This window comes from Phoca vitulina, unplaced genomic scaffold (assembly GCF_004348235.1).
Source record: "Phoca vitulina isolate PV1807 unplaced genomic scaffold, GSC_HSeal_1.0 scaffold88, whole genome shotgun sequence".
NCBI classification, from domain to species: domain Eukaryota; kingdom Metazoa; phylum Chordata; class Mammalia; order Carnivora; family Phocidae; genus Phoca; species Phoca vitulina.
In genome coordinates, this window is record NW_022589791.1 from 737,352 (window position 1) to 762,855 (window position 25,504).

The 25,504-nt window shown below is 41.6% G+C and overlaps 1 protein-coding gene across 7 annotated transcripts in view; it reads right to left on the reverse strand.

Annotated features, from left to right (window-relative positions):
• MPP7 (membrane palmitoylated protein 7) overlaps positions 1-25,504 on the reverse strand; it is a 299,054-nt gene that overhangs the window by 169,296 nt on the left and 104,254 nt on the right. For 6 of the 7 annotated variants that reach the window (XM_032395853.1, XM_032395851.1, XM_032395852.1 and 3 more), the window contains exon 3: positions 9,110-9,228. In XM_032395853.1, the coding sequence (XP_032251744.1) occupies positions 9,110-9,228 (119 nt within the window). The remainder of the gene's footprint in view (positions 1-9,109; positions 9,229-25,504) is intronic. The other variant, XM_032395850.1, reaches the window with a different exon arrangement.

Genomic DNA, 25,504 nt, shown 5'->3' on the forward strand with positions numbered 1-25,504 from the left:
CAAAGGCTGGTTCAATATTCAGAAGTATTAATGTAATCCATCAATCCAACAGGATAAAAAAATGTATCAACAGATGAAAAAAAAAAAAAAAACATTAAAAAAATCCAACACCCATTCATGATAAAAATTCTCAGCAAACAGGGAATAGAGAGGACTTCCTCAATTTGATAAAGTACATGTATAAAATACCTAGAGCTGACACCATCCTTAATGGTGAAAAACTAGATTCTTTCCCCCTAAGATACATAACAAGGCAAGGGTGTTCCCTCTTACCACTAATATTCAGTACTTACCTAAAAGTCCTAACTAATGCTCTAAGACAGGAAAAGGAAATAAAAGGTATACGGATTGGAAAGGAAGAAGTAAAGCTGCCTTTGTTCACAGACAACATGATTATCTATGTAGAAAATCCCAAAGAATCAACCAGAAAAACTCTGGGAACTACTAAGTGATTATAGCAAGGATTCAGGATACAAACTTAATGTACAAAACTGAATTACTTTTCTATATACCTGTGGTCTATGAAAGAGAGGTATATGCAAAACAACCGCCCAAGGCCAAAGACGCTGGAAGACTGAAGAAAAAGGCTGACAACTCCAGGGTGACAAGAAATGGTTTATTAAGGGGACTTATGGACAGAAGCGTGTCTTGGGAAGCTGAAAGACGAATAGATCTCCACGACCCCACCTCCAGTAAGACCTGCTTTTATGGCCCAAGAAGCTGGGGAATAAGTGCTGGGGGACCACCCAGGAGGAAATGTTTGAAAATCATAATCGTATCTCCAGAGCAGATGAAGGACATTCAAGGGTGTACTTTTTTTTTTTTTAAGATTTTATTTATTTATTTGACAGAGAGAGAGAGACAGCGAGAGAGGGAACACAAGCAGGGGGAGTGGGAGAGGGAGAAGCAGGCTCCCCGCCGAGCAGGGAGCCCGATGCGGGGCTCGATCCCAGAACCCTGGGATCATGACGTGAGCCGAAGGCAGACGCTTAACCGACTGAGCCAGCCAGGCGCCCCTCAAGGGTGTACTTAAGGGTTTGACTAGGCAAAAAGAAAGAATGGGGGAGGCAGCTGTCCTCCAGAAGGCATCAGGTCACAGAGAGCTGTCATCATGGTGGGTCTGTCCAAGATAGCACTGTTCATACCGCCACCAGTGAACAACTGGAATTTGAACTTAAAAACAAAGTACCATTTACATTAGTGCCAAAGACAAAACTTAGGTACAAATCTAACAAGATGTGTATAGAATCTAAATAAGTACAAAACTCTGACGAAAGAAATCAAAGATGATCTCAATAGAGAAAATCCATGTTTACAGACAAAAATACATAATATTGTTGGGGCACCTGGGTGGCTCAGTCAGTTAAGCGTCTGCCTTCGGCTCAGGTCATGATCCCAGGGTCCTGGGATCGAGCCCCGCATCGGGCTCCCTGCTCCATGGGAAGCCTGCTTCTCCCTCTCCCACTCCCCCTGCTTGTGTTCCCTCTCTCGCTGTGTCTCTCTGTCAAATAAATAAATCTTTAAAAAAAAAAAAAAAAAAATACATAATATTGTTAAGATGTCAGTTCTTCTCAACTTGATTTATATATTCAACACAATCCCAATCAAAATCCTAGTAAGTTACCATGTATGTATGACAAACGGATTCTCAAGTTCATATGAATAAGCAAAAAACCCAGAATAGCTGACACAATACTGAGAAAAACAAAGTCAACGGACTGACACCAGCAAACTTCAAGCTTCCTATAAAGCTTCCTATAAAGTAATGAAGACACAGAAGTATTGGTGAAAGAACAGATAAACGGATCAATAGAACACAACAGAGCCCAGAATAAAACCCACACAATTACAATCAACTGGTCTTTCACAGAGGAGCAAAGACAGCTCAGTTAAGAAAGGCCAGTCTTGGGGCGCCTGGGTGGCTCAGTCGTTAAGTGTCTGCCTTTGGCTCAGGTCATGATCCCGGGGTCCTGGGATCAAGCCCCGCATTGGGCTCCCTGCTGGGTGGGAAGTCTGCTTCTCCCTCTCCCACTCCCCCTGCTTGTGTTCCCTCTCTCGCTGTCTCTCTCTGTCAAATAAATAAATAAAATCTTAAAAAAAAAAAAAAAAAAAGGCCAGTCTTTTCAAACACTGATGCTGGAACAACTGGATATTCACATGCAAAAATCTGAATCTAGACACAGAAATTACCCGTTTTCACAAAAGTTAACTCAAAGTAGACCACAGAACTAAATATAAATACAAAACTGTACAACTCCTAGAAGATAAAGAGGAGAAAATCTAGGTGACATTGAGCATGGCAATGAGTTTTTCGATGCAACTCCAAAAGCCCAATGTATAAAAGAGAAATTGTTAAGTTGGATATTATTAAAATTAGAAACTTCTGCTCTGTGAAAGAAACTGTTAAGAGAATGAAGAGACAAGCCACAGACTGGAATAAAATATTTGCAGAACACATATCTGATAAAAGACTCATATCCAAAAAAGACAAAAAACTGTTAAAACTCAATAAGGGAAAAATGCAACTCAGTTAAAAAAAATGGGCAAAAAAATCTGAAAAGACACTTCTGTAAATCTAAGACTTTTCTAAAAAGTAGGCTATTATTTCAAAGGAATCCAATGTGCAAAAAACGGGCAAAGAAGCCAAATAGACATTTCTGCAAAGATGATACACAAATAGCCAATAAGCACACGAAAAGATGTTTAACTTCATCAATCATCAGGGAAATGCAAATCACAGCAACAAGGAGGTATCATGTCATACATTCTAGAAAGGGGAGAATAAAAAAACTCAGATAAAAACAAGTGTTGGCAGGACACCTCGGTGGCTCAGTTGGTTAAGCAGCCTACTCTTGATTTTGACTTCGGTCATGATCTCGGGGTCGTGAGATCGAGCCCCAAGTCGGGTTCTGTGCTCTCGAGGAATCTGCTTGAGATTCCCTCTCTCCCTCTCCCCACCATCACCCAACCCCTGCTTGTGTGCACTGTCTCTCTCAAATAAATAAATAAATTCTTTAAAAAAAAAAAAAAAAAAAGTGTTGGCAAGGATGCAGAAACCAGAAGCCTCACACACTGCTGGTGGGAATATAAAATAGTGGAGCCACCTTAGGAAACTGTGTTACCACTTGGCCCACAATCCCACTCCTAGGCATGTACCCCCCACCCTGGACTGAAAACATGTCCACATAAAAACCTGTATGTGAATGTTCTAAGTAGCATTATTCATAATAGGCAATAGGTGGAAACAATCCAAATGTCCAACACTGGATAAAGAGAGACACAAGACTGGTATATCCATAAATACTACTGGGCCATAAAAAGGTATGAAGTATTGATACATATTATCATGTGGATTTGCTAAGTGACAGAAGCCAGTCACAAACAAATCCACATATTATATGATCCCATTTCCATGAATTGTCCAGAATGGGTAAATACAGAGAGACAGAAAGTAGATTAGTGGTTGCTTAGGGCCGGAGTGAGGAAGGGTAGGAGGATGCAGGGATTAGGGAATGACAGCTACATGATAGAGGGGTTTTTTGGGAGGTGATGAAATTATTCTAGAATTGATTGTGGTGACGGTTGCACCACTTTGTGAATACACTTAAAACCATTGCGTGTATACTTTAAATGGGTAAACTGTCTGACACAGATCTCAATAAAGCTGCTACAAAAAGCGTTACTATCTAAATATTGACGACACCCCAATTAGAGTTGCCAGATTTCGCAAATAGAAATATAAATACAGCATGGTTCATACTTAAACTAAAAAAAAAAAAAAAAAAGACTGTTTATCTTAAATCCAAATTAAACTGGATGTCCTGTATTTTATCTGGCAACCTGACTCCCAAATCTATTATCTCCAACCTAGAGCATAATTATCCTCAAATCAAGATCCAGGTATCCAACTACATAGTAGAAAGTTCTACTTAGTTATCTCCCAAATAGCAAACAAACATACAACTACAATCACCTTTCTTCCGAGGAGATATTCAAAATACGGAAGAAGTGGTACCTCAGGGCTTGTACGGGTCTCCCGGAGCCCTCTCCCAGCCCCTGATGGCCTGGCACCAACCATCTGGTGGTTGGATTAGCGGGTGGGGCATCTAGGAGTGGAGGTTTAACAAACAAGAGGGAGGAGTTTCAATATGTTAACAAACACCACGCCTGCTGGTGAGGACAGGCTGAGCATCCTCCTCCCTTTCTCAAAACCAAAATCACCTTCCCTCTCCCCCCACTTTGTCACCATCATCTTTGACCTGGAAATCTCATGTCCCATCCCATCTCCATAGCAACTACAACTTCTAAAAAAAAAAAAGTCTGATATCTTCATTCCCCTGCTTTAAACCTTCCACAATGCAGTAGCTCCTACTGTGTTCGAATAAAGTCAAAGCCATTCAAGAACAGGTCTTGGCCTGGAGCCCCTGGGTGGCACAGTCGGTTAAGTGCTCGACTCTTGATTTTGGCTTAGGTCCTGACCTCAGGGTTGCGAGACTGGGCCCTATGTAGGGCTCCACACTCAGCGGGGAGTCTGTTAAAGTTTCTCTCCCCCTCTCCCTCTGCCCCTCTCCGCACCTGCTCATGCTCTCGCAGGCTCTCTCTCCCTCGCTTGCTCTAAAATAAATAAATCTTAAAAAAAAAAAAAAAAAAAAAGGACTAGGTCTCAGCTTACCTTCTTTTGCCACACTTTGCACCTGCTCCCCACGCCCTTCCTTACTTCAGGTACCAGCCAAGAGAACCTGTCAGGCTCCATCCTAAAGGCACAATGCCCACTCTCGCCTCCAGGTGCTCGTGTAGGTTATCCCTTCTGCCTAGCTCCCCACCCCCCACAAATTCTCATCTGAGCAATACCTATTCGATAGGCAGATTTCAGCTTAAAATACCAAATCCCCTATGAGCTCCTGAGGTCTGCGCTGAGTCAGGCACCTTGTGCTCTTACACAAAGCTCTACACATGACCTCTCATAGAATATTGCAACTGCCCATCCCCTCATCTATAACCCCTCTGGGAGACTGCAGACTGCAAGCTAGGGGCTGCTCAACGAGAAACCGTGGCCCTCGGGGGCCTATCCAGTATCTGGCATATAGTAAGAACTCAACAAAGACAACATGATTAAAACAATCACTAAAACTTAAAATTAGGTAAGGGGAGCCTGGGTGGCTCAGTTGGTTAAGCATCCAACTCTTAGCTCAGGTCTTGATCTCAGGGTACCAGGTTTAAGCCCCATACTGGGCTCCATGCTGGGTCCGGAACCAACTTTAAAAAAAAAAAAAAAAAAAATTAAAATTGTGTAACTAAATGGGATAAGGGTCTGCCTGAGCATTACCATGACTCCTTTAAGATTGAAATCACAGAAATACAGTGATTAAACCACTTCAAGGGAACTTTCTTGAAAATAATCAACTTGTGTTTTGTTGAAATACTTCAGAATCCCCAAAACCAGGATAAAATTCAGGCTGCTACCTTTTTTTCTGCTGCCCGTACACATACATGCAACAATTCAAAAGGGTAAAGAAAATATATGCAACTATTGAAAAGGTACTAAAATCTTGATATTCTTATCCTAGTAATCTAATGCAATTGTGATATACGAACAAAAATTTCTTGAGGAAACAGAAGTACCAACCTTATTTAAAATAAATAAGGATGTCTTTATGCCCTATCTTCTCAAATAAACCAGATGACAAAAATACATACAACACAAGTAAATAAAAAAATTTAAAGTCAAGAAATCTCAACAGAAAAAAAGCACCAGAGTAGAAGATAAATTTAGAAATGAGGCTGGGACACAAACTATATGCTTCACGGTTCTGCATTTTTGCAAATGAGGGATCCAAAATGTGGCTCTCTGTTTATTGGTGATCACATTGACTGCATCACGTGAATACCAATAGCCTTGTTTTGCCACACCTTATAGATGACATTTCTCACATCTTCTATCTGTACCATCTTTCTTCGGATACTTCTAAAATCTCATGCTCACGGGTTTTTTAGGCGGCGGGGTTTAGACTTTTTTATTTATTCATTTGACAGATACAGCACAAGCAGGGGGGAGGGGCAGAGGAGAGTGAGAAGCAGACCCCTTGCTAAGCAGGGAGCCTGACGCAGGGCTCGATCCCAGGACCTTGGGATCACGACCTGAGCCGAAGGCAGATGCTTAACTGACTGAGCCACCCAGGTGCCCCTCATGCTCATAGTTTTAATTATTCAACTCTTCAATTTAGATGTTTTTCTTTTAAAAAAATATCCACAGCAAACACTCTCTAGGATCATATTTCCTTTCCAGTGACAAGCTCATAACTGCTGTCTTCCTGCCAGGGTGTGGCTCATGATCCTAAGGCGGCAATGCCATACCTGTCACAGAAAGTAATGCCAAACTGCTTCTTCTTAAGTATATTTTACATCAGACCAGAAAGTTACATGTATTTAAAACTGTGATGGGGCGCCTGGGTAGCTCAGTGGGTTGAGCATCCGACTCTTGGTTCCGGCTCAGGTCATGATCTCAGGGTCCTGAGACCGAGCCCTGCTTCAGGCTCCGCGCTCAGCGGGGAGTCTGCTTGAGATTCTCTCTCTCCCTCTGCCCATCCCCCTGCTCGTGCTTGCTCTCTCTCTTAAATAAATCTTAAAAAAAAAAAACAAACATGATTTGACGACCACTTTTTTTTTTTTACATAAAGTAAGGTGACTACTGCGAAAATCTTGTGCTAGAATAAAATCAAGTTTTGCCTTCACCCATCTTTCAATCACACACCAACAGCTTCGACTAGGCAAAAGAGCCTAACATCAAAGCACATTTTGATTCACTCTAAAACACATCTTTTCCAATTCCTTCTGCTCTACTGAGATTTATATACAAAAGCTGGAGGCTGCTAGCCTCCAACCTTCAATAGAGGCACTTGGAATACAGTGAAGAGGACTGTTCAGCTGCTTAAAGTGGATCCCATGAGCCTGCCTCCTGGAGGCATTTGCGGCTTTACATACTTGAAAATGAATAGAATGGGTCAAAGGACACACTTGAGGTCTGCGTGTGATAGAAGCTGGGAGTTGGGGGTGGGGGAGACGAGTAAGAAACAGAGAATGGACTAGAGGGACACAGTAAACCCTACTTTAAAGGTCTGACAGCAATTACTGAAAGATACTTGCACCAGTACACATGCTACCATGCTATTTAAATAGTGGCAACATCAATTTATTTATTAACTATTTTTCTAAAACCATATACCAGTAACTGTATGCTTCCTAACCACTCACTATTCACATTTACTTTGAAAAACCACCTGTGCTTAAAACTCAAGAGCTAGCGTAACTAAGACTTTTTCTAAAACATTAGGGTTCTTTTAACAGAAATAACAACCATCTCTGTCATTACTTTTTGGCCCTTCACAAGCTATGATAACTAATATTTTCAATGCTTAACGCCTGCTTTTATTTGCCTAACCTATGTAGCTATCAAAGAACTGAGATCGTCACTATTTTATTTGAAACTCACAAACAACCTTGTCAACAGATAATATAATTTCCATTTTATAGGAAGGAAACAGACAGTAGCCACATCACAAATAAATAGAAACACACATGTGTGCATTGTTTTAGGCGTGTTTATTTAATGATTAAGGGGGTGACGATGTCATTTGAAATACATTTCATTCCTTCTAGATCAAATCCATCGGAACAAATCCAGAGCTATCCAACTTCCATACATTCAACACAAGAATGTGTTCATGATTGCCTCAGTAAATCCTGAACTTCATCAATTATAATCTCAAGCCTTTTTTTTTTTTTTTAGATTTTATTCATTTATTCATCAGAGAGAGCGTGCATAAGCAGGGGAAGTGGCAGGCAGAGGGAGAAGCAGGCTCCCCGCTGAGCAAGGAGCCTGACACGGGACTCCATCCAGGACCCTGGGATCATAACCTGAGCCGAAGGCAGACGTTTAACGGACTGAGCCACCCGGGTGTCCCTCTCAAGACATTTCTAACACATCCCAAGAGAGCAACTAAACGACCAAAAATTTTTCAGAACACAAAGATACCTTGGCAATTATATAAAAACTAAAGGACTCTATATAAAAACTAAAGGACTCTAGTCTTTACGGGTATTGCTAGGAAAATTACACATCTCAACATTTTCATTTCTTGAGAGTTGCCACCGCTCGAGGCATGCAAATTTCAGCAAATTTGACAAGAAAAAAAAAGTCATAAAAATTCTTCTATCCTGTGAAGCAACAGCAACCCAGAAGTGGCTCATTTTCAAATACTATCCATCAGTAATAGCCTTCTGTCACAACAGACAACCGTAACAAATTTAGCTGCCTTCAGTGTTGGTCCAGATTGAGCTAAGGCACCAGAGATGTCCATCTCCTACAGATTCAAGTAAGGCTCACCATTTTTTTCAGCTTGAGTTAAATGAAAGAAAATGCAATTCATATTTCCAGAAGCAAAAGTGGCATATTTTCCAGTAAGCTTCTTGTTCTCATTTTACTATTTTAAGAGTTCTGATCACTCCCAGCATTGCTGTGTGGCAAGATCTCATTTCTGGTGGCTGATCATTTCCATGGCACGATGCTTTACCAAAACCGTCTCCAGAAGCTGTTTTGATTCGTATTTAGCTTCAGCGTATTTATACACAAAATACCATTTCAATGGCGTCGTGCCAAAAAAGAAATAGCTTGCTCAGATTTCAGTTGACTTTGTTAAAGGAAATTATTTTAAATTAATGTGGCTATTGAACTGCTGCCATTCTTAACCTCAGAAAATATATTCCTTCTAATTTTTGCTGTGAACGTTTATTTATTTAAGTTAAATTCCAGCTCATGAATGTTGACCATAAGGAGTCTAAACCTTCCTGCTACTATTTCATATTCTTCTTCTAAACAAGGGCAGGCACATACTGGCCACATTAGTATGCAGAGCCAGATCACCACCATTAAGTGAAATCATCTATGTATTTTTGGTAGAATCTTTAACAACTTCCATGCCCGTCAGGGAAATGGAACAAGGCTGTTTTGTTTTCAGACAGCAACAATTTGATCTCTGGTTTACTAGATGGCGCTCAAAATATTTTTCCATATGTTTTTCCGCAAAGAGAATCTGACATCAGCGTGGTTTACCTTTACCAGTGAATGCAGGCTTTTTTCACCAAACATATCCCAGAGGAAGGTCAGGTCTTCCTGGCTATCCACATGTGGCTGCAGCTGGGCTGGCAAAGCAGTCAACAGCTCATACAGACCTATAAAATGAAAATAAAACACAAAGCGTAATCTTAGAGTGATCTCATTAATTTCGCGTAAGGTGTGTGTAAATGACAGCTGCAACATGTCGTTTATACTGGATCTGTTTTCTGGGCCATCAAGCAAAACCCTTCTCCCAAGAAGCCAACAAACCTTTTTGATTTTTAAATCCCAACTAAGTATGTATTAACAGGCTAGTTTTTACCTTTCGGTTGTCAACATTCTACAGGCATCCAAGTTTACATAACCTGAGACAGAAAATGTGTACAAGCTTTCAGAGAAAGAAGAAAACGCATACATTCCTTTCCTTAATCGTTATTACATTTCCCTCGATGTTCGCCAAAGAGTGAAATGAGTCATGAATAGGAAAAACTTCCTTAGAAGAGCAGAAAATTGATAGAGTGGTCCATTAAAAAAGGTTTTGTGGTTTCCAAATAGTTCCTAATATATAGCTTCAAAAACACTTGCATTATCTAACATCCAAAATCAAGTTCTAAAAAGTAAGACGGATTAAACCATCCTTGGTGTTGCTTCACTGTAGTCGCCTGGTTTTAAAACAACAACAACAAGCTACACAGAACTGAGTTTCAACTGGACTCTACTCTGGGCGTATGTGATACTCTCTGAAAGAGTTAAGGACTCGGAGCCCTCCTCACTAGAAGCTTCCCTGGGGTAGACAGTAGCGCCATGTTCCACAGCAGCCGACTGCAGAAACCATCCATCTCCTTCAGGAGCCGTCAGACTCCCGTCCAGGAAAAGTTGCGACAGCGCCTGCCCAGGACTCTTCAGGGAGGTGACCTGGCAGGAGTCGGTATCAACTCTTAGCACATGTTTCACTTTCCAGGGGGATTACATGAGGTAAAAAGGACAAAATTCCTTTTATTTCTGTCTGCTGTCTACAAAAACACCGAGACGTCCTGGGATCTACAACACACGGGGCTGTTGTTATTCCTACGCTGAGTAAGTGCAGTTGCTCATCAGAGGGACAGCTTTACAAGATATGTAACTAGCAAAGAATTGCAAATTATGGCCTGCTGATTAGTGTATCTATTATCTTCCGAAAGCATTATAATATTCTGATAATCAGTGATAATTCACAACCAAATGTATTAGCTCTCGCTTGGAAAGTTGGATCTGTAACTTGAGAGGTTAAACTCAAACATTACTGGGACTGCATTGGCCAAAAAGATCTATAATATTCTAGGAACAAAAAAAAAACTTCTCCCTATTACATTCTTAAGTATTCTTGATGGTTTATATTTACTCCCTTAAAAACCTGGCATCTTGCCTAAACTAGCTCTTATTTATAAATTTGTAAAAACATTTTTTTATTAACATATAATGTATTATTTGTTTCAGGGGTACAGGTCTGTGATTCATCAGTCTTACACAATTCACAGTGCTCACCATAGTACATACCCTCCCCAATGTCCATCACCCAGCCACCCCATCCCTCCCACCCCCCTCCACTCCAGCAACCCTCAGTTTGTTTCCTGAGATTAAGAGTCTCTTATTGTTTGTCTCCCCCTCCGGTTTCGTCTTGTTTCATTTTTCCCTCCATTCCCCTATGATCCTGTCTTGTTTCTCAAATTCCTCGTATCAGTGAGGTCATAAGATAATTGTCTTTCTCTGACTGACTTATTTCACTTAGCATAATACCCTCTAATTCCATCCACATCGTTGCAAATGACAAGGTTTCATTTTCTGATGGCTGCATAATGTTCCACTGTATATATATATAAAAACATTTTTAAGGTGTCCAAACCTAATTCAATGTATAATAATACAGGTCTCACTTTACACATATACATATACACACACATTTAAAGTAATGACAATTGCCAACATCTGTGGTTAAGGTCAGAGGTTCAAGTTGAAAATTATGTAAAAAGAAGGTAGAGTTTCACTATTTTATATTGACTTCAGGAGCAGTAAAAATAATTCCTTATTCCTTGGTAATATGATTAGTTTAATTAATGATACTAATTTGACTATAATATAATTTATAAGGTATAGTTGTTCGGGGGGGGGGGTTAAATGAGGTAATATATTAGAACAGCCCCTGGCACATGGTAGTCTGTTTCAGATGTAACCCAGTGAGCTTCAGCCATTGTTGTTATTATTACTGTTATTCATCATTACCATTCTTTGTTTAAAGATTTATTTATTCATTTTAGAAAGGGGGAGGTAGGCGCAGAGGGAGAAAGAGTCTTAGGCAGACTCCCTGCTGATCATGGAGCCTGAAGCAGGGCTCAATCTCACGACCCCGAGATCATGACCTGAGCCAAAACCAAGAGTTGGATGCTCAACCAACCACACCACCGAGGCACTCCCATCACTATTATTATTAAAAAAGCAAAAGCCTGGGGGCGCCTGGGTGGCTCAGTCATTAAGCGTCTGCCTTCGGCTCAGGTCATGATTCCAGGTCCTGGGATCGAGCCCCGCATGGGGCTCCCTGCTTGGCAGGAAGCCTGCTTCTCCCTCTCCCACTCCCCCTGCTTGTATTCCCTCTCTCGCCGTGTCTCTCTCTGTCAAATAAATAAATAAAATCTTTAAAAAAAAAAAAAAAAAGCAAAAGCCTGAGTCAAACAGACCTAGATTCAAACCAGGTCTATACTTCAGTTATTTCACATAACTTAACCTCAGCCTTGTTGCCCTCATCTGTTGGAAAAGAAATGGTAATCTGCACATGTAATAAAATTGAACAGAAAAAAATATACAAACATGTATGTATACACAAAGAAGTGCATGTGATACAGGAGAAATCTGAGAAAGGGTAATGGACTGCATCAGTGACAATGTGCCCCTTGCAATTACTCTGGTTATGCAAGATGTTACCATTGGAGGAAGCAGGGTCAAGGGTACACAGGATCCACATTATTTCTTTGAACACGGGAATCCACAATTATCTCAAAATACAGTTAAAACCAAAGGAAACATTGTGGTAAATGTGACTGTTGTAAGAATTCAAGAGAACAATGCACATAGCAGCACTGAGCCCTGTGGCTGGCACACAGGCATTTGATAAATAAATAAATATATATATATACACACACACATAAATATGTTCTTCTTTTCTTAATATGCCTCATCTGGAATGAAAACCCCATTGCAACAGTACAAAGTCAAAACAACAGCTTAGCGATACATTCCCCTGGACCCAATACCATACTCAGAAAGAAAACCACCCTAGTCTTCTACATATGGAAAGTGTTAACTTTACCCAAGTACTGCTTAACTTTTTTGTGGGAATAAATCATATTATCTTACATTACAGTAATAATTTCTCTGTTAGCAGTAGCTCATAAACCTGAGTTTTCTGGGTTTCCTAGCCTTATGCAATCGTAATTCACATGCCCCCCTAGCTTGGCACCCTCGTGACGACAGCAGTCACTTCTCTTGAGCTCCCACATCTCGTAGCCCCACCAAAGCCAGAAGAGACAGGACAGTGCCAATCAGAAATGAAAGAAGCTGAGAAGAGTGAGGAGGGCGGGCGAGTGGCCTCAATGCAGGTAACATGGCCCACCATGTCCACTCAAGTGCGTCAGAGAGACCCCAGAAACCAGCTCAGTCCATGGCTAAAACCAGGTCCCTGTTCTCACAGGAGCTTTTTATATTCAGTTCCTAGAGTTCCAATAGTGAACACCACTATGAAATCCAAATGGTTTGGGTCCTTGATATTCAGAGAGCAAGTAACAGAGTTTAGCTAACAAGGGTTATCTTGGACAATCTTACCTACATCTACCTATATCTGTTGAATCTTACCTAAATCTGAGCAAGAACTGGGACTACACTCCTCTGTAGTCATTCAAGCTCACAAGTGCTTCATTCCAGTGCACCATGATGGTACCTACCTAGAGGACTAAGACAAATCAGCCATGATCCCTGTCCTCAGGACGTCACAGTGTAGAGAACAAGCACAGACAGGTCAGTTAGGAAGTGCAGAGCAGGGTTAGACTGCGTGGCAAGACAAGGTAAGTGGTCAATTCCTCTAAAGGAGGGAGAAGACATCAGGGAAGGCTTCAGCAAAGAATCACACCCGAGTTACATCTTGAAAGCTTCCACTCCTAAGAGTCAGCATTTATGAGTTCTTCCATTCGGAGCACTACATTAGTTCCTCTATACAGGGAGGTGGAGAATATGCCACCACCTCTACCCCAGAGATCTTACATCTTGGATAACACAGAATACATATCATATATGCTCAAAGAGAAAGCAATCCTATTTATAATGATCTCCTATTTGGGGCGACTGCGTGGCACAGTCAGTTAAATGGTTGACTCTTGGTTTCAGCTCAGGTCGTGATCTAGGGATCATGAGAACCGGCCCCGCATCAGGCTCTGTGCTCAGCGTGGAGTCGGCTTGAGATTCTCTCTCCCTTCCCCCCCCCCCCCCACCGCTCTTGTGCGCACGTGCTCGCTCTCTCTCTCTAAATAAGTCTTTAAAAAAAAATAATAATGATCTCCTATTTGTCCAAGTAAAGATTCAAAATGTATATTCCTCCAAGTAAAATAAACAGATGTTTAGGCTGTGGATAAAATATTCAAACAGCAAATTAATTTTCACGGATGTTGTGAGATGCCCATGCCGGCTTATAGTATTTAAATTATAATTTGGTTAGGAACATACACTTTGAATTACCTATTAAGTACAAATATCGTAATTTAGATATTGAGGTTTGCCCCACTTGCACATTTCATGCAACCATTTTATTTAAATTCTTCACAATGACTTCTTTATCACAACTACTACTTGTAGAGCTAGAAGAGATCATTTTCACTTCTAGTTGAGATACAACACTTTTTTGAATGCATGGGAGATGCCTTCACTAAGAATCTGGGTAAAGCTGGGTGCTTTTCCACCTGATCTACACCTCTATGTTTTTATCTCTACACCAAAACCACTTACCTACTCTCTAAGTATCTCTAACACTTGCAGGTCTGTTTTTAACCCCTCTCCAAGAAATATTAACCCGGTTTAAACTTCCTTGTCTCTTTAAAAACAACAACAATAATTCTGTCAGATGATCTTTCAATGACTCCAAAAACAGGAACTTGGGTTATATGAGAATAATTAGGGCTTCTCCAATCAACACATTTTTATGTAAGTAACAGAGAAAACAGTCTATAAGAAATTTTGTAAGGGCTTGACTTTAAGGCAGCTCTCTCTTCTCTAAGAGATAGTTTTAGTAGTAGAAAAGAAATCTCACCTTCTGTTTGGGTAGACATGATACAAGACACTGTCAAAGACACATATGAAGAGATTATCTCATAAAAATGTTCCAGCAGGAAAAAAGGCAATATTTTTGTATTAGGGATTTTATATACTGAGAGAAAAGAAGGCAACAAGAGCAAAACTAAAATACAACAAGGTTCGTTTGATTAACATGTACAACAATTATAGCAATTTAAAGGAGAGAGCAATCAGTAAAGGTTAAAGAAGGCTATGCAAAAGGGTCTGAAGGAAGGAAAATAGGGCCTGGAAGGGTGCACAGCAGTGTAGAGAACACCCAAGATGAAAAGTCAGCAATAATCATGTAAATGTAGAGTTGTTTTTTTTTTTTTTTTAAGATTTTATTTATTTATTTGACAGAGAGAGACACAGCGAGAGAGGGGACACAGGCAGGGGGAGTGGGAGAGGCAGAAGCAGGCTTCCCACCCAGCAGGGAGCCCGATGCGGGGCTCGATCCCAGGATCCTGGGATCATGACCTGAGCCAAAAGCAGATGCTTAACAACTGAGCCACTCAGGTGCCCCTAAATGTAGAGATTTTTAAAGCCACTAAAATTCTGTAAAGCTGAAGAAAAGACGAGGAAGTACTCAAACCCAAATTTCTGCTTTGTATGTTTGCCTCAGTCACGGTCCAATCCAGAGACGAGAGCTGTGCAGTAATGTGAACCAGGAAAGTTTAATATAAATCTAGTGGTAAAGCAAAATCTCAAGAATACCTAGCGCTGAAGGAGAAGACCCAGAAGGAGACAACAGTGGAAGAGGAGCTCCCTCCCCAAGACTAGGATTCTCAGCTCATTAGAGGTGGTGTGATTACAACTCACCAGACCCACCAGATGGCCTGGCCACTGTCACCGGGCCAGCAGGAAACACCCCTCCAGGGTACCGGTGGGCAGAAAACCATGGCTGGGACCAGTGCTTCACCAGGGTTTCAGCGGGGAGAGGCTGGGCAGCTAGAATCCACTGCCAGGACCAGAAAGCCAAAATAATCCCCACAGGTGGGCAGAAAAGTGTGAAAGGGACTGGCAAACAGAACTCCCCCCTGCCCCCCGGGGTGCTGGCTGGTCAAGACTGGGAAGCTGACTTCTGGGATGCCTGAGAGACCCACCAGGAACTTCCCTATAGGGGTGCCACTGAAACTCAGGAGGAAGCTGTCCACCGGGGTGCCACCAGACCTCAAAGGGGGATAAGCACCACTGGATACTTCCCACAGGTGCCGCTGCCAAATCCCATGGAAAGAACAGAAATAAGTGAAAAACACCAAAACAGGGAAGCGCTGCCTCCTCCTCCTGCAGGGTGCCCTAGTGACCGCCCCCCCGACAAAGCTTAGCATCACACCAGCTGCAAAGAAGAATCATTAAAGGGCCCAGTTTACCGTTCACACAGCAGGCAGTAAAATACGGATTTGGAGCGGCGAGGCAATAAAATGATACTTGGCCCAATCTTCTATACGGAGATGTAAGTGTGTGCGAGCGTGCGTGTGGGAGCGCGGGAGGGGGTTCTCTTCTTTTGGGGAGGAGAGATGTTGCCTTTCTGCTTTTATTCTGGTTATTCTGGTGTGGATTTCTGCTGCTTGGCAGTGGGGACACGATGAAAAATATTTAATCAGCGGTTAGTGAAGGTAAAGCTTCTACTGATATGGATTTTGAAAGAGAAATCAATGCTTGCCAATTTTAACAGTACGCTAAGCCTGGACCCAACAGCTCAGTTATAATGAGGACATTAATTGAGTCAAAGTTCTAAGTTCAAAGGTGACAAATGAAGAACACTCAGGCCTAGCCAAAGAGCGCTCTCTTAACTCCAACCTCCTCAAAAATGCCCAGTGTTTATAAAAGAGGGCAGAGAGAGTGCTGTTTTCCAACAATTAAAAAAAAAAAAAAATACCTAAAACTGGGAAAACAATACAAAGTACAAAGAGCAACATTTTAGGAACTAAGGGAGGTGTTTAGAGCCAAGAGCAGCAGAGTGCAGAGAGACACACAGGTGTTTTATGATTTTTATAAATTGGTCGCTGAAGCCTGCCATTGAGGAACTAAATATTGTGCTCTACTCTCCCCTTCCCAAGGACTGTTAGATGGCAAATGCTGGCTGTCTGAAATCATGAAAAATAATATACTGATGAGAATATCTGAATACAGACTAAATTGCTCACTCTGCAAGCCAGTCTATTAAGCCATCCCATATGTAGACCACGATCTTATTTTAACTTCCCTGACTCATTTGAAGTTAAATGTGCGACAGCTGGCTTCTCTGCGGCCTTACTACACTGAATGATAAACGTATCTGTCATTTTCCTTAAAGATAAAAACCTAAATGCTTCCTCCCCACCTCCAACAACTTATGGTCAGAGTATGTTCTTGAGGCTTTTTGAGCCCTGGGCCACGCAAGTGACAGAGGGTCAGTGGTAGTATTTCACATACAGATTGAGATAATTTAATGCTTTAGCAACTTGTCTTATGGTGCATTGTTGTTGTTTTTTTAATAAGAGTAGTGTTGTAAAGTTAAAGTCATAATTCTATAATAATCTTATTATCTTGATATAAGATGCATGTTCCGTAACAGGCCAGTGATTTGATCAAGGTCTGGGGTAGACAACGCTGACCTAATCCATAAGGAAATGTAACCATGTTGAATAAACAATTCACCCAATGTCGCACATTTAAGTGCTAGTAGTAATCCTACCTAATGCTTACAGAGCTAAGTTAAGTGCTTTGCCTCACTCACCGCTCTCCATAAGTAGGTTCCATTATTACCTTCACTTTACAGGAGGAAATACATTTAGCCTAGTAAGTGGCATATCCAGAACTTAACCTCGGCTCTGCCTATGCTTCTGTAATAACCCCAACATTTCAATCTCCTACTCAAAAACCTTCAAGAGCTACCTTAAAGAGAAAAGTTAAAGGCCTAACCTGATACCCAAATTACAGATGGATCAAATATATCAAATATAAACTAGTGGAACATTTCATGGAATATTTTTGTCATGTTGGAGTTAAATGCTTTTCTTAGCATACAAAGAACTTAAAAACTGTAACTGGCCATCACTGATAGACTTTATAACAAAATTTTCACACATCAAGAAAACCAAAGAAAGCCAAAGAAGTTTGCAGAGAAACTACTAAAAATTATTTGCACCAAGTGAGTGACTGATATTAAGTATAATGAGAGACGAATAAATTGACAGAAAAATGGGGAATGGCTTATGGTGGCAGAAGAGATGGCCCCCAATGTTCAATCTGACACATAATATTAAATAATTCTAAAAAGTCAAGCAAAGCATATCATTTCCTCCTCCCAATTTAGGAAATAAATTTACAAATAGCCAGGAGTGCCTGGCTGGCTCAGTATAGACAGCATGTGACTCTTGATCTCAGGGTCATGAGTTTGAGCCCCACGTTGGGTGTAGAGATTACTTAAATAAGTAAATAATTTTAAAAATAAATTTACAAATACCCAGTCTTGACAAAGATGTGGGAAAACAAACCCAGCAATCATTTGCTGGAATAAACATTCATTCATTCAATCAGCATTTATTGACCACCGTAAGTTCAAATGTGCCAGATGCTGGTCGAGGTGTTTGCGATGTATAAGTAAACCAAAAAGGCAATGATCCCTACCTTTATGGAGCTAATGCTCTAGAGGGAAGACAAATAGTAAGCATTAGAAGTAAACTATACAGTATGTTGGAAGGTGACAAGTACTGACAGAAAAAGACAAAGTAGAGGCACCTGGGTGGCTCAGTCGGTTGAATGCCCAACTCTTGATCTGGGCTCAGGTCATGATCTCAGAGTTATGAGATCGAGCCCCATGTCAGGCTCTGCGCTCAGTGTGGAGTCTGCTTGAGATTCTCTCTCTCCCACTTCCTCTGCCCCTCCCCCAGCTTGTGCTCTCTAAATAAATAAATAAAATCTTTAAAAAAAAAAAAAAGTAGAGCAGTGTAAGATAGATCCATTTCTGGGCCACTCACATGGCAATGACAAATTAAGGAGTCTGGGTGCACTACAATGAGGACATGACAAACGAGCAAAGACATGAAGGTGATGGAGTTAGCGATGTGAGTATCTGAGGGACAAGCATTCCAGGCAGAGGGATCAGACGATACAAAAACCCAAGCCTCTAAGAGACAGGGCAGGCCTGGAGTATCTGAGGAAGGGCAAGAAGTCCAGCATGACTCAAGCAAAGGGAGGAAGAGAGAGATGTAAGAAATGATATAACAGAGAAAATCAGGGACCAGATCAAATAGGGTCTTGTAGTACAAACATTGCAAAGAATTTAACTTTCTGCTTTAGAGGGAAAGAGCCATTGCAGGGTTCTGAGTGAAGGAGTAACATGATCTTACATTTTAAAAGCATCACTCCAGCTGCTGAATTGAGAAGAGACAGCAGGGGAGCAAGGGCAGAGGCAGAGAGGTCATGTCTGAGGGTCAATGCATGATCCAGGCACATGATGATGAGGACCTGCACCAGGTAGCAGCCAGTGGAAGTTACAGAAGTATTCCAATTCTGGAGAGATTTTGAAGCAAGAGCTAGTTATGAATTTCTGTATGAATGAAGGGTATGGGGAAAAAAAAAAAAAATTTCTCTAAGACTATTTGAAGTTGCCAGTGTGACAGGGAAGTTCAGTGTTAAACACGTTAAGTTCAAGGTCTCTAATGGGCACTGGGTGGAGATGCAGTGGGCAGCTGGATACAGGAGTCAGGAGCTCAACAGAGCAGTCTGGGCTGAAGATCTATATGTAGGAGCCATTGGCATATGGATTGTATTTAAAGCCATGAGCCTGAAGGAGATCCTCAAGGTCATGAGTGTAGACATAAATGAGGAGCCAAGGACCGAGGCCTGGGTCTCCACTGTTAGATGTGGAGGCTTAGAGCAGCCGACAACCACTCAGAGGAGCATCAGGAGGGTATTATCCAGGAAACCAAGTGTGGCAAGGAAGAATGAATGATCCACTACGGCAAATGTCATTGATAGGCCAGGTAGAGTAAGGACGGAGGACCACCCACTGGATTTTGCAACATGGAGCTTATGAATTCTGGCATCATGGTGAGTGAAGAAGCCTGGATGAAGAGCACTAAAAATAGAGACACAGTGGATTAAAAGCAAATACAGACAACTCCTACAAATACAGACAACCCTTACAATCTCTTACCAAAGAGAATTGATGTTCGTAAGGGAATGGGGAGTAAAGATGTGTTTAAGATGGGAAAGAAAAAAAAAAAAAAAAAACCAGCCCAGCATATTTGTGTGGTAATGGCACTGATCCACGACAAATTTTGACAACGTAAGAGAGGGAGGGATCTGCTGCAGCTCTGTCCCGCAGCAGATGGGGAGGAACGGGGTCTGGTGCACAAGTGGAGGGACAGCGTTAGATCGAAGTGTGGCTGGTTCACCTATGCCTCCAAGCAAGAAGGCAGAATATGGTGAAAATGGTACAGGGAACATGTGGTAAGCTGCCTTGTGACCTTGGCTGTACTTTCAGTAAACTATGAAACGTGGTCACCTACTGAGAGTCAGGGGAGGGAAGAAAGTGTTTGTATCTGAAAGAAAAGGCTGAAAGAGGCATCGGGGAGAATGGGGGTTGGGGGAATGAATAAAGCAGGGAAGTCATAAATTGGTATACGTTATTGACAATACGAAAACTGAAGGCTTGCATTCCCTTTGATCCAGTGATTCACTCATTTATTCACTCACACATTATACTTCCAGAGAGCCCGGAGGGCCATCTGCAGGACCAATCTCCAACTTTTATCAGTGTGTCATTTAGGAAGAGAAACCAGAACAGGAAACAATTACTTTCTTTTTGCTGTATACATTTCTGCACTGCTTGAGTTTTTACAAAATCGATATTACTTTTATAATTTTAAAAATTTCACTTCTGGGTAATAATCTGACATAAGCCTTTCTCCAGCCCTATAGCTCACAACTTCCCCTGAAATTCCATTCTAGCCATAGAGGACAGCTACTTGCTATCCCCTGAAAGGCTAATAATTCTATCCACGCAATCTTAGCCCAATTCACTAAATAATTAACTTTCTGGTGACAGCTACTGCTGTCTTATTCCCCTCCTGCAGGACCCCGGAGATTATCTGAAAGACAAAACAATCATGGTAACATACTTACCTCAAAGTTTCACGACCAGATTTAACACAACACACTGGACAATATTTCAAGGAGTGCGCACAGGAAGCGGGCAAATTCCCAGGCCCCTCTGCTCCCTTCCGACCTCACTCTACAAATACCGGGTGCTGGCCGTGTGCCAGGCACTGATAAGGAGGGGGCTACAAAGCTGAGGGGAAGGGAAAAAGCAAACAGATTCATCCCCTAGGCGTAGGGTAGGAAACTCTGGGGAAAACAAAAGCGAAGCTGTAACTGAAAGGCGCTTTAATTAAGGGAGGGGATGGAGGCACTGTGAAAGTGTAACCAAGGCAGCTTCCCTGGTGGACAGGGGGGGGGGGGGGGTTGTAGAAAAATCTTGTAGGAAAAGAACCACACTTACAAAGGCCCCAAGGGTAGAATGCTTAGACTCCGGTGCCAAATGACAGAACTACAAATTCCACCTCTGCCACTGGTAATTAACATCTCTGTGCAGCCATTTTTAATCTGTAAAGTAGACACAGTAGTACTAACCTTGCAGGATTGCAACGAGGATTAAAGGAGTTATCTGAAAAGCTTAGAATGACATCTCACTTGGCTGTTAAACCTATGTAAGCATTTTTTAAATAAAAATGAATTCTTGGGGCGCCTGGGTGGCTCAGTCAGTTAAGCATCGGACTCTTCATTTTGGCTCAGGTAATGATCTCAGGGTCCTGGGATCGAGGCCCACGTCAGGCTTCCCTGCTCAGCGAGGAGTCTACTTCTCCCTCTCCCTCTGCCCCTCCCCCACTCATGCTCTCGCACTCACATGCTCTCTAATAAATAAAAAATAAAAATGAACTCCAAATTAAATGCCAAAACATGTGAGTATGCCCAAGCATTAAGGAGACAGATGACAAAATTTAAATTTATCGTGCTGGAATATATTAAGGGGGAGAAAGGCTTTCCACAATAGGCAAAAACACAGGCAATGATGGACCCCATGTATTGGGGTAAAGAGTGAACTAGACAGAAATGAAAATAAGTGATCACACACCCTTGACCCAAGTCAGTCTAGACATTTCCATAGTAAGGAATAGTGGGGAAGAAAAGAAACAGGACAAAATGCGCTCTGTTCTCAAACAGCTAAGTTCAAGGTATCTCACGTTCAAGAGAAACATATTCGACAAACCCTTGCAAGAAACATCAATTGCTACAATTATGATGACATCAATATCACACATTCATTCATCACTTCTGACAATACTGGCTTATGTAAACCGTGTGCCAATGCACCATCCTGTTTCAAAATCTAGACTGAGAGTCCAGGGAACCAATCATTTGTCATTAACACTAAACATGCTGAGATAGCTGTGCACTAATCTTGCAAAATGCTTCAAGTGGTAACAGAAAAAATAACATCAATCCCTTTACTGAGATGATTACATATGCTTTTCACTTCCCCCCGGATTACCACCGTTAGACGTAGTAAAGAAACACAGTGGAGATGATGAGCTATACCAAACTGGGGTTGCCTTACGAAAACAGAATTACCCAGAACAGATCTGACAACAAACGTCCATTCAAAGTATTCAATCATTCTGGATCTCTGGCCCCCTAACTCTTTTTTTTTTTTAATTATTATTATGTTATGTTAATCACCATACATCATTAGTTTTTTTTGTAGTGTTCCATGATTCATTGTTTGTGGATAACACCCAGCGCTCCATGCAGAACCTGCCCTCCTTAATACCCATCACCAGGCTAACCCATCCTCCCACCTCCCTCCCCTCTAGAACCCTCAGTTTGTTTCTCAGAGTCCACAGTCTCTCATGGTTTGTCTCCCCCTCCGATTGCCCCCCCTTCATTCTTCCCCTCCTGCTATCTTTTTTTTTTTTAACCTATAATGTATTATTTGTTTCAGAGGTACAGGTCTGTGATTCAACAGTCTTGCACAATTCACAGCGCTCATCATAGCACATACCCTCCCCAGTGTCCATCACCCAGCCACCCCATTCCTCCCACCCCCCACCACTCCAGCAACCCTCAGTTTGTTTCCTGAGATTAAGAATTCCTCATATCAGTGAGATCATATGATACATGTCTTTCTCTGATAGACTTATTTCGCTCAGCATAATACCCTCCAGTTCCATCCACGTCGTTGTAAATGGTAAGATTTCATTTCTTTTGATGGCTGCATAATATTCCATTGTATATATATACCACATCTTCTTTATCCATTCATCTGTTGATGGACATCTTGGCTCTTTCCATAGTTTGGCTATTGTGGACACTGCTGCTATAAACATCGGGGTGCATGTACCCCTTCGGATCCCTACCTTTGTATCTTTGGAGTAAATACCCAGTAGTGCCATTGCTGGGTCGTTGGGTAGCTCTATTTTCAACTTTTTGAGGAACCTCCACACTGTTTTCCAGAGTGGCTGCACCAGCTTGCATTCCCACCAACAGTGTAGGAGGGTTCCCCTTTCTCTGCATCCTCGCCAACATCTGTCGTTTCCTGACTTGTTAATTTTAGCCATTCTGACTGGTGTGAGGTGATATCTCATTGAGGTTTTGATTTGGATTTCCCTGATGCTGAGCGATGTTGGGCACTTTCTCATGTGTCTGTTTGGCCCCCTAACTCTTGAAGTGACGTTAAAAAACGGTTCATTAGGTACAGGATCAATTTTGTCATCGTAGTACTGTTATCCTCATTCTTAGGTAGAACTAAACTTTGGGGAAGCCTGGCTACATCCAGAGACGTTGGCAAACCAGCCAGCAGTGTAATTCATCTCAAGATGTTGGCTGTTTGTTGTTGCTTTCTTTAAGATTTACTTATTTATTTTGAGGGGGGAGGGGCAAAGGGAGAGGGAGAGAATCTCAAGCAGACTCCCCACTGAGCACGGAGCCTGATCTCAGGACCCTGAGATCATGACCTGAGCTGAAATCAAGAGTCAGATGCTTCACTGAGCCACCTAGGGGCCCTATGGTTGTTTTTTAAAACAGATCTCACTTTTAAACCTTCTAACATCAGGTCTCCCTGCAATTGTTAAAGGGTTATTGATATAATTAACATATTCATAAGAAAATGGCAAGAACTCTTGCTTAATTTCTATTTATCGTTTAAGTCATTAAAAATTGACAAACTTCTTTCTTCCATTTCAAAGTTACACAGTTATATGGGAAAACAAAAGATTCTGAGATTTGAAACTTAACAAGGAGACCCTTCGCACAAAAATAACCACATTCTCAGAAAGCAAACTGCATCACTCAGAAACTTATACCAAAAAGTCACATAAAGGCTTACCATTTGGTATGGACCCACTTCACAAAATTCATCTTTATTATAAAAATTATTTTCTGAATCTTTAAGATGGACGGAAGAGGGGAATAGGAAGAAATGGATGAAAAAGCAGCCAGGAAACATGTTTGTTTCCTACACAGACGAGAATAAAGTCATGATGCTTTGGAAAAGAGGAAAATTAGCAGAGTTGTCACATTTGTCAAATAAGAGAGAACTATCTTTTCATCAAGAAAACTGTCAAGTACAGACACACCATCTGGACTACATCAAAACCAATCCAAGGGCAAAGCAAAATAAAAGCCTCCCGGGCGCCTGGGTGGCTCAGTTGGTTAAGCGACTGCCTTCGGCTCAGGTCATGATCCTGGAGTCCCTGGATCGAGTCCCGCATCGGGCTCCCTGCTCAGCAGGGAGCCTGCTTCTCCCTCTGACCCTCCCCCCTCTCATGTGCTCTCTCTCTCTCTCTCTCATTCTCTCTGTCTCAAATAAATGAATAAAATCTTAATAAAAAAATAAAATAAAATAAAATAAAAAAATAAAAGCCTCCCACTTACCCAAGAGTTTGTGGTTGAGAAGAGAATGAGGCCAACAAAGGAGGTGAACTATGATCTTGCTAACCTGTCCTGGATTGAAGAGGATTCATATCTGCTTACATAGACCTGAAGCTAAATGAAAATAATAATGCTTCACAAAGTTTAGGGTTACTGGAGGGCCTTATCGAAGTGATGAGCAGGTAAGTCGCCATTGCTACTCTGGATTGTTCACTTCATATCAGGAAGGAGGACACCCCAATAGTCTGCTTAGAGGCAGGGCTACGGTTCACCTGAGACAGTAGGATACCAAGGAAGAGAAGATGGGAAGGTGCTGGGGGAGGGAAGAATATTTAGCAGTAGAGGAAGGAACCTGCAGACTAAAGGATCAACAGGACACTAAGACTGTTCACACATTTGGAAAACCACATCCCCGTGCACCTGAATAACAAAACCATGTGTGGAAGGAAGATACGCAACTTCACAGTTCCATGTTTAGGTTGAGCTGATGACAGAACATTAGGTGAGGCAGATATGTACAAGATTGACTAAATACTACCAAACTGAGGGAGCAAAGAATATCTCATTTTAAGCAAACTACTGAATTATAAGCATATATTAGGTATCCACAGAACATGAAGACACTAACTAGTAAGAACTAATACGAAGTGTTCTCATCGAAGAATCTGGCCCATATTCTGTCAGTGATACCTCCTATCATACAATCAAACCCAGCACCAGCATCAGCAATACTGTACCCAAACACAAGGAACAAAGTGTGTGTGTGTGTGTGTGTGTGTGTGTGTGTGTATACAAACACATCAGGATGCAGGAGATTCTAATTCAGAGTAAAAATTTGATAAATAGAGGTAAAGTTTTTGCTAAGAAAAATTAAAAGGCTAGAATTAAAAAAAAAAACAAGCACAGAAAACTTATACCAAGCTACACTTATTTTATTTTATTTTATTACGTTATGTTAATCACCATACAATACATCATTAGTTTTTGATGTGGTGATCCATGATTCATTGTTTGCGTATAACACCCAGTGCTCCATGCAGAATGTGCCCTCTTTATACCCATCACTTGGCTAACCCATCCCCCCACACCCCTCCCCTCTAGAACCCTCAGTTTGTTTCTCAGAGT